Below are 8,928 nucleotides of genomic sequence, written 5' to 3' on the forward strand. Positions count from 1 at the left end.
AGCACTCTTGTTCTTTTGTCCTCCATCCTGTGGATGGCATCCCCAGATCATGAGAGAACATTGTGGAGAGCTGGAGCAGTTTTTTCCAGAGAGAAAGATGAAGGGAAGGAGAACAAAAATTTATCAGAGTTTTGATTTATAGTATAGATAGTGAGCTTTCTTTTGGGTATATAAGGTTTGGGTATATCCCCAAACCTTAGGGCAGATCAGAAGGGGATCCTTTGGTTTAAAGGATGTACAAGTTGAGGACCTGTAAATGTGCCTGACTTGGAGGTAGCTCCATCTGGTGTAACCCTGAGCATGATTCCCTCTTATCATTCTCCCAGAGTTACCCCTACATCTGGTATATAAGGTTTGCTCACAACACTGAAAGATTCATCTTCGTTGTGTGTCCCCGCCCCGTGAACTATTTTATTTCCACTTGACTCCAGGCCCCCAGGCTACCTACTCCTCTTCCTGGATTCTGCAGGAGTGGGGGATTCTGACCTGAGGAGTTTTCTAACAAAGCCACTGCATGACCTGGGGTGTGGCCCCAACACCTCCACCTAACTTTGCCTCTTGTGTCTCTCCTCTTGTGTGATTGTTCTGTGCCAGACAGTGTGGTGACAAATACTCAGCCTTTTAGAGTTGACAGCCACCTCTCCACACCCACTGTCACACTAGACTCTCCCATAGACAGAGGTAAGCAGGACAGGGCTGGTATATGCTTAGGGCTTGGACTGGCTCAGGCACATCTAGGGTGTTGATTCCGGTCCACATTGGTCCTCACTGCATTATTAGCTCCTCAGGAAGCTGATAGCTTTGTCCTGTGTAGAAAATTAGGTCAGCTTCAGACAGGCTAGAAAGGGCTTTCGGTCACTCTGGAGATGCTCAGGAGACAGCACCTTAGATAACTGGAGTGGGAATAAGCAGTGGCTCAGGCAGCTCTCTTCTTGCCAGGTCACCATAATGCCCTCAGCTTTTCTGCCAGGATGACCATGTGGCAGCCCCTAGTAAACACACTTGCAGAAAGACATGTAGCAGAGACCTACACAGCAACACATGTGCACACTCAGTGACACACATTTGTACACACATGAATACAGACATGAACACACATATATATGTATATCTACATGCACTCATGAACACATAGACACAGACGCATGTACACAGAAACCAAAAGGCGCAAATTCATCCACTGAGGAACAGATCCAGAGACACAGGCATGTACATACAGGCATCTCCATGCTCACACACAGACACAGACACGAGAGCACACATACACACAGGTCCACACGTGCACACACGCATACACACCTGCACAGAGAGAGATGCTGCAGCTGCACGGTGGCCCATGCTCTGGTAGCAGAGGGGAGGACAAGGGAGAGTGGGACCAAGAGCAATCAGGACTTGAGTCACTGGCTTGTTGTTCAGCCCTCCAGCCTGCACTTGGAAGGAAGGGGACTTGGACCAAGCCAGCAGAGTCATGGGGGCGGGACTGAGAGTATGGACAGCCAGCTAGATCCCCAGGATCCTCAGGCGGTAACCATCTCCCTCCTGTGCTGTGACCTGGGTCCCTGTTTTGGAGCAATGAAGATCAAAGCTGACAAAACAGCAGGCAGCAAACAATGGGGAATGAGCCAGCGTATGCGTAACAGAAAGAATAAAAGGAAAGGCTTGTTGGGAGGGGTTCTGGAAGGTGGACACTGTAGATGCTGAAGTCCACTGCCTTTTTATAGATTTTGGTACAAGGGAACAGGATGGGAGGCAGGGATCCTCCTGGCTGAGGTAGGTCTGTGATGTCCAGACTGTAGGCTTCTCCATTTGCATTTGACGTCCTCCAGGGCTTCTCCTGTGGGTTTAGGGAACTGTTCTTTCTCCCTTGCATTCCATTAGGGCCTGATAGTCAGTTTGCTTAAGTTAATTATTTGGGCCCTTTTTTGCCAACTCACCTAAGCCCTGACTTTTAGTTGACTTCAGGTTACCTTTCAGGACCTCTGCGCTGTCTACCTAACCTCCTCCATCTTCTGGCTTCAATGTGGAGACAGGTGTGAAGACAGGGTGCAGGAGCTGGGGTGCTGCAGGAAAACATGATGACTCACGGTGCAGGGGCTCAGGGCTGGGGCACCTTGTGGAGCTGTCTGGAGCAGGCCCAGACACTGTGTTGGAATTTGAAGGTCCAGAATGAATGTGGAGGGGCAGCGACTTCACTTTTGGTAGAAATAGGGGCCTGTGCTTAGGACAGTGACACCGTTCAGAGTACTGTGTATCAGGAGCAAGGTTGGCCCAGGTTCCTGGAGTGGGAGGAGCAGAGCACAAGGAGCCCGTGTTGTCCTCCTTCTGGCTCTAAATTCCAAAGTGGGTACTTCCCACTCTGATAACATTCTGCTGTGGACAAGGCAGGCTCAGAGCAAGTCAAAAGGCCCTCAGGATGGCCAATTACACAAATGAGCACCATCCATTCAGGGAGTCCAAACCAAACAATGCAACCAGCCCCACAGTGCAAGTTGGGGGAGTCTGCAGGCGAGGGTGGGCAGGTCCTGCCTCCAGGTCAGCAGTGTGTGATAAGCAGCAGTGGGAGACCAGGAGCTTTCTGTGGATATGGGGACCCTGCTGTTGCTCCTGCTGGCCATGGGCCTGAGCCTGCTGTCTGTCCAGGGAGCCAAGAGGCCTCTGATGACTCCTGCTGGTGCTGAGGAGGTAACGGCCCCAGGGCAGGGTGAGGCTGGGACCCGGGTTTCCTCGGTCAGCTCCTGGGCTACATGAGGTTCTCAGGTCTTTGGATGGGAGCTCTAGCTGGACATCAGCGGGTTGCTTTTTCTTAGTCCTTGGTAACTTCTGCCCAGCAGAAGAGGGGGTGATGAGAGACCCGAAGAGAGCAGGGAGTCTTTCTGCCCTCTGTGTGGGAGGTGCCCAGCTTCTGAGTGGCATCTTAGGGAGGCCTCCCCAGAATGTCCCTGGCCTGGGTCTTCTGGCCTTGCTGCCCAAGTGCATGCTTCCCCCGCTCTGTTGGCTCTGAGCCGCTCAGAATCTTCTTTCTTTTCAGCAGACAGATTGTATGCAGGATTTTCATTTCACAGAGAATCCCTCATTCTTGATGTAAATAAGGCCATGAATTGTCTGAGAACCTTTGACTTCAAGACACTGTGCTGTGTTTTATCACAAGGTTTCAGACATTGGAGGTGATGAGACAGCAACTCAGGCCCTTCACCGATGGATAAAGTACCTGGTCACAGTGCCCCTTGTCTTTGAGGTCCTCCTCCAGTAAGCTGGGCCTAGTGGTGACAACTGTGGTCACTGGATGAGACAGTGCTCCACTGGTGCAGTTTGCCAGCCACACATTATTGGTTAATCTCCTTGTCCACTCTAACCCTGGTCTTGTCTTCCTGTCTCATCCTCCTAGACATAGGAGTTCAGGCTGGCCTTTTGCTGCCTTTTCTCAGCTCTTTGTTGGAGGTGTGTGAAGGGCCCCTGTCAGAGATCCTCACAGCAGGTGTGTAACCCAGGAGGGCTCCCGCCCTGGCCTGCCTGGCTTAGCTCCCTGCAGCAGTGCTATGCTGTGCCTCAGGTCCCTCTCTCTCCTTGAGGGTCCCAGGCTTCCCCACCCTCCACTGAGTCTCTCAACGAGGCTCTCATCGTTCTGCTGCTCCCTTTTTGGCTCCAGCCTGCATCTCCTCCTTCTGAATTCCCCCTGCCTCTCACAGCCTGCTCAGGGATGACTTCTTCTCTCCAGCTTTTAGGAACCTGGCACATAATACGCTGGGCGGGAGACCTACCTATGCCCGCAAAAACACAGACCCAACCGCTGCCTCCCCTCAGGTTCATCAGAAACAAAGACACAACATTTAAGTTAAGGATGAACTTCAGGTTAGTACTCTGCATGCAGACCCTAACTCCATGCCCGGTTCCTGGCCCTCCAGCCCCGTTTCTCATCTCCCACACCACCCCTGTCACAGCTGGTCACCCTAACCGAATATGGTACACTTTCCTGTCATCTCTGCAATGTGCCTGGTGACCTCCATGACAAGGGAAGTGACGTTCACGCTGACACCGAGCTTAGCATGGGAGGCCAGGGCACACACTGGCTGCATTCTGTGGGGCTCACCGTGACCCCAGCTTTGTAGCGCAGCACTGCTCGGTCCTGAAGAAGCCCACTTCTGTGTTCATTTCATGCAGAGACGGAGCATCCAGATCCTTCAGGGTTTTGTTCTAGGTTCCAGGTCAGTAAAGGCAGGACTATCATCCTGGAGACCTTTTAGAGAAACAGTGGGGACCCAGGGGAGGACCTGGCCTCCTTGATGGGAAATTACCTGAGGTGGACAGGGTGCCAGGCTGCCTTGAACTCACAGTGTGGACTGTCATTCTCTGTAAATGCCCAATGTCTCCCCTGCTGGTTCCACCTGGAGCACACCGGGCCGGGATGGAGGGTGTTATGGTTTGTGTCTGGGTGTCCCCTCAAAGCCTCATGTGGTCATGGGGCAGGCTTTTAGAGTTTGATTGATTATGGATGTGAGAGCTACACCCATCTTGGGGTAGATAGTTTGCATATGTAAGGGAGAGGAAGAGGCTGCTTGAGGCCATTCCTCCCTTGTGTGTGCTTGTTGGTTTGCTGTGTTCTGCCACCATAAGCTGTAGCCCTCTGCCATGTGCCACTCTGCCTTGTAACCTGCCAAGTATGGACTGAAACCTCCACAAACTGTAAGCGAAATAAACCTTTCCTTCCTTCATTTTGGGCATCAGGTATTTTGTCCCAGCAACAAGAGAAAAGTAACCAAGACAGAGGGTTCATGGCAAGTCATGCTCTGGGGGCTATGGTCAGCTGTTATAAAGAAATACTGGCCAGGAAGTAATGGGCCTTATCAACAGGAACATGATAGGAGACTGGATGGTTCAGAGATCCCAGTCCGGGCTATGTGAGGTCTTTCTTGGGCTGGTGCTCCTGCTGGGTGCCTTGGGTACTATAGAAGGTACCACTGAAGCCATTCTGGGCATCCTTGGGCACCCGAAGGTCAATGTTCTGGGGACTCTGGGTGCAGAGCTAACTTTGAGGTATCATGCTTCAGGAGGATGGAGGAGTCAGAGCTCACTCTGGGTATTCTGTGGGAAGGAGCAGGGAATGTTGAGCAAATGTCTAGGTGGAAGAATCATGTTTGGATCTTATGTTTTAGGTTTAGAAGTGTGTGCCTTCCTTTTGACATGCACATGGATGAGTTCATTATCCCTGGTGCCTTCTACTCCGGTAAGTGGCTAGATGTGAATTCTTTCAGTAGAGCCCATAGAAAGAGATTTGATGATTACAAGCTTCCTTTCTCCTGCAGCAAAAGGGTATTTCATCTCCATCCACTTCCTGCCAGGGAAGGAATATGCCATCTCCTTCTACAAGGGTACGACAGCCTATGTTTACTACGAGAGCATGGAGCTCATAGGTGCGTTCCAGCCCTTTCTTGGTTTTGGAAGCTAGTCATGGATCCCTGAGACATCAGGCAAAAACAGGGTGCACCTCCTTCCTGCCCAGGTGCTTGCAGTTCCCACTCTTGGAGCCATCCCTGGGATTCCTGGATCTTAGTAAAAGTAGAAGTTGTAAGCCCTTGGCCTGTCTCATTGTGAGCTTTCTGATACCAACCCTGGTACCCGAGGCCCATGTCCATCATGACCCACCTGGCCTTGGCCCCGACTCTGTCCACAGTCAGCCATTGGTGTGAACAAGCTCTGATCAGGGGACATAGTGGAGCTTCTCTGCCCCTGGGACATCGGGCAACATCTGGAGACATGTGTTAATGTCATGATGGTGGGGGGAGGTCCCGTCACCTAGACGGCCGAGACCAGAGCACCACTCACACCTGCTCCACCCAGGACACTGACCACAGAGAGTACCCTGCCCCCAAGGTCAGCTGTGCCCATGTGGAGCCCCTGAGCTTAAACTGGCACCACCGCGAACCTGTCAGAGCCTCCCCTGATCCCTGAGACTTTTGGTTGTCACCACCCTTTCTTGCCTATGCCAGAGCTCTCTTGTGCTTCTTCTTCCTGGTATGGAGCCTCCCCTCAGGGTCTCTCCTGACACTGACCACCTCCTTCCACCCTCCATGTGCTGCCACCATCTACCACCCCTCTCCTTAGCTCTCTGGGAGGGTTTGGTCCCACAAGTTCCCAGGGCTCACCTGAGTGGGGGATCAGGGTGGAGTAGGGCAACATGGACAGGATCTTCACTACCTGCTCACTGGTACCTTCAGGTCATGACTATGGACCTCAGGGGTCCTTGGTGCTGCTCAGACTCTCGCCAGTGTCCCTGGGTCACTTCCTAACCCTTTTTTTTTGTAATTCAACTTCTCCTGTCCATCCTATCCTTCAGGTTATCCCTGTTTGACCTGGGAGGACAAACCTCCATTCTGAACAGGGTCGGTTCACAGGGCACAGACTGCCCTCTGCAGAATTTGAGCTGAGGATGAGAGAGGCCAAGAACTTACAAGTTACATTCCCAGTAGGCCGTCTCCTACTGGGAATCAGAAATCCCAGGAATGGCTCCCAGCAGAGGGAACCGGGGAAGCTGGCCAGGAAGGCAGCGTGCCTCACTGCTGTGCAACTTGCCATGGACAGTTCTGGGGTGATGTGCAGGTTGCAGTTCAGGAGGGGTTCCAGGTGTAGCCTTTGAGGTCCCTACAGGGTGAGGCTGGAACCAGAGACTCTGAGGGGAACTGGGAGAAGCCCCTCTTTCTCTTTTACTTGGGGACCTTACTCAGGGGAGCCATCCAGGTAGGACGAGTCTTTTTGCGGAGCTGGGGACACACACTAATGGGGCCAGACTGGGAGATCGGGTTCTGCTTAGGAGAGGATGGAGGGTAGGGGATTGGCACTGATATGTGAGTCCTTTTCACTTTGCTTTTCCAGCTGTTACACTCACGGCTGTCCTTTGGGGGTGGCAGAGGGAGGTGTCCCTGAGCCCAGGACACACCTGTGTAGGAAACTGTACATCTGTCCTCAGCTCCCTGGGATCAGAGTAGGTGGGAAGCACTTCCTGTGGAGCCTTCAGAGAGGGAGCCACGGGAGGGGCAGGGGATGTTGTCGCCGTCACAGGAACTCACTCCAGTCCTATGACTCGCACCCCACGCAAAGGGCAAACACGATTCCTGAGAGAGGCTCTCAGCCGGCTGGCTCCTTCTCAGGTTTGGGCTGGGCAGGCTCACTTCTTAGGTGTTCCTGGGGCAGCAGGCTTGAGTCCGCTCAGTACCTGAAGGCCTGGATAGACACAGCAGTGTTGGGCCTAGAAAGAGGGCAACCAACCCGGCACCCTCCAACCCTAAGTGGCCTGTGGACTCTGCCTCAAAACCGCTACCTTAAACCAACTGGCCTGCAGGGAGCACCTTGGATGAAAGCCCAGATGTGCTAAGGACCTTTGAGGAGTATGTGGAGTGGAAAGGGCACCACAAAACCGAGATCATTGACCCTCCTGAGCTTGGTAAGGAGAAGGGATTTCCCTTTCACTCATGACTTCCACTTGCTGGAGGATGTATTTCTGGCGTGTGATTCCTAGTGTCCTATAGGGACGCATAAACACTCCTCCACATACATGATATTTTTCTGGGGCTACAGAGCCCTGTGAATACCACAGAGAGGTGTAAGGAGACAGAACTGCAGAGACTGCCCGGGAAGGAGGATTTGTGGACCATGCTGCCCTCCACCAGCTGCAAGCAGAACTCTTCCTGCAAGAGAAACCAGAGCCCAGCACCCACCCCTCCCCAAGCCTATTCCATCAATAAAGCTGCTTGATGTCCCTTGGGCATGTGAGTGACAGGGGCTTTGTCTCACCCAGACATGAGAAGCGCTCATCTGTGACCTCAGCGATCATGGAGCAGGGAGTCTGCGTCACACTCACAGCTCCCTGCACGCAGGTGGCTGCCGTGCGGCAGGGGGAGCGCATGTGGCTCAGTCTGTACTGGTGTTTGTGAGGGGTGGAAAGGGGAGGGCGGGTCACGGCACGGCAGCCTTAGAGTCAGAGTGTGGGTAATTCCAGAGGTGTGACCACCTGGGTGGTCCCAGAGGCCAGCTACCTGGGTCATGGCCTAGGTTTGTGGGCCCACAGAAAAGGTGGGACCTGGGGTCTCTGCAGGTGAAAGGTGGGGTTGCAGGTGAGGCCTGTATTATGTTTAGGAATTAGCTCACCTGGGAGGCCCTGCCCTGCAGGGCAGTGAGACCCCGATGTCAGAGCATGAAAAGTACAGAAAAGAAGAAAACAAAAATACCCAGAACTGAGCTCGGATTCAAAGGGACGAGAACTTGCCTGTCCAGAGTAAGTGTCCCAACACGTGACGTCCAATCCTTCTGTACAGTCCTTCCTGTGGCTGGTTATTTACATGAAGATCCCCACATCCCCTTCTGAGACCACCTACCCAAATCTCAGGGAAGCAGGAGGCTCTGCTTGATTCACTCAGGACAGGGTGGGTGTGAGTGTGGACGGGGCTCCTGAGGGGCCGGCCTGCTTGATCAGAGACTGGAGCGGTTTAAAGGTGGCTTCTCTGGTTCCCAGCCCTGTGTACAGAGGGATCCCTGGCGAGGAAGCCACAGGGAATGTGCTTGTGTGAGGAGAGGAGAGGAGGGGTGGGGACCCAGAGGACGCAGCCTCCACACAGGAAGAGCATCTCCATGGACCAGGCTGGGTGTGTGTCCTGCTGGCTGGTCACAGACCCCCAGAGTCTTCTGTTTCCACTGCATTTTCCTCTGCTGCTGTCCCTCATGGAGGGCTGTGGCAGGGTAAATAGGCATCTGTGACCGTAGGGTGAACCCGTGCTAGGAATTCTGTTTCTGTCCTTTGCCACTGAGGGTGGAGGGTGGTAGAACCTTTTCTTGTGAAGCCTTTGGAATATGGAGCCATGTGTGTGTGGGGGAGGTGGTTAGGGTCCTAGGAGGCTCATTTTTCGGGGTTTGTGTCCAAATGAGACTCCGGTGTTGTCT

The 8,928-nt window shown here is 53.1% G+C and overlaps 1 protein-coding gene across 1 annotated transcript; it reads left to right on the plus strand.

Annotated features, from left to right (window-relative positions):
* Positions 1–2,556: 2,556 nt before the first annotated feature.
* LOC106147041 (lipocalin-1-like) lies at positions 2,557–7,751 on the plus strand. The gene is made up of 6 exons (XM_013506589.1): positions 2,557–2,682; positions 3,716–3,849; positions 5,151–5,221; positions 5,301–5,408; positions 7,334–7,435; positions 7,570–7,751. The coding sequence occupies exons 1-6, from the start codon at positions 2,584–2,586 to the stop codon at positions 7,596–7,598; spliced, it is 543 nt and encodes a 180-aa protein (XP_013362043.1). The 5' UTR covers positions 2,557–2,583; the 3' UTR covers positions 7,599–7,751.
* The last annotated feature ends 1,177 nt before the right edge of the window (positions 7,752–8,928 follow it).

This window comes from Chinchilla lanigera, unplaced genomic scaffold (assembly GCF_000276665.1).
Source record: "Chinchilla lanigera isolate Chin_1 unplaced genomic scaffold, ChiLan1.0 scaffold00112, whole genome shotgun sequence".
NCBI classification, from domain to species: domain Eukaryota; kingdom Metazoa; phylum Chordata; class Mammalia; order Rodentia; family Chinchillidae; genus Chinchilla; species Chinchilla lanigera.

Coding starts and splice junctions, on each gene's coding strand:
- LOC106147041 (XM_013506589.1), top strand. CDS start 2,584: ATGGGGACCCTGCTGTTGCTCCTGCTGGCCATGGGCCTGAGCCTGCTG. Junction 2,683..3,715: donor CTCCTGCTGGTGCTGAGGAG/GTAACGGCCCCA, acceptor TCTTCTCTCCAG/CTTTTAGGAACCTGGCACAT. Junction 3,850..5,150: donor AAGTTAAGGATGAACTTCAG/GTTAGTACTCTG, acceptor CTTATGTTTTAG/GTTTAGAAGTGTGTGCCTTC.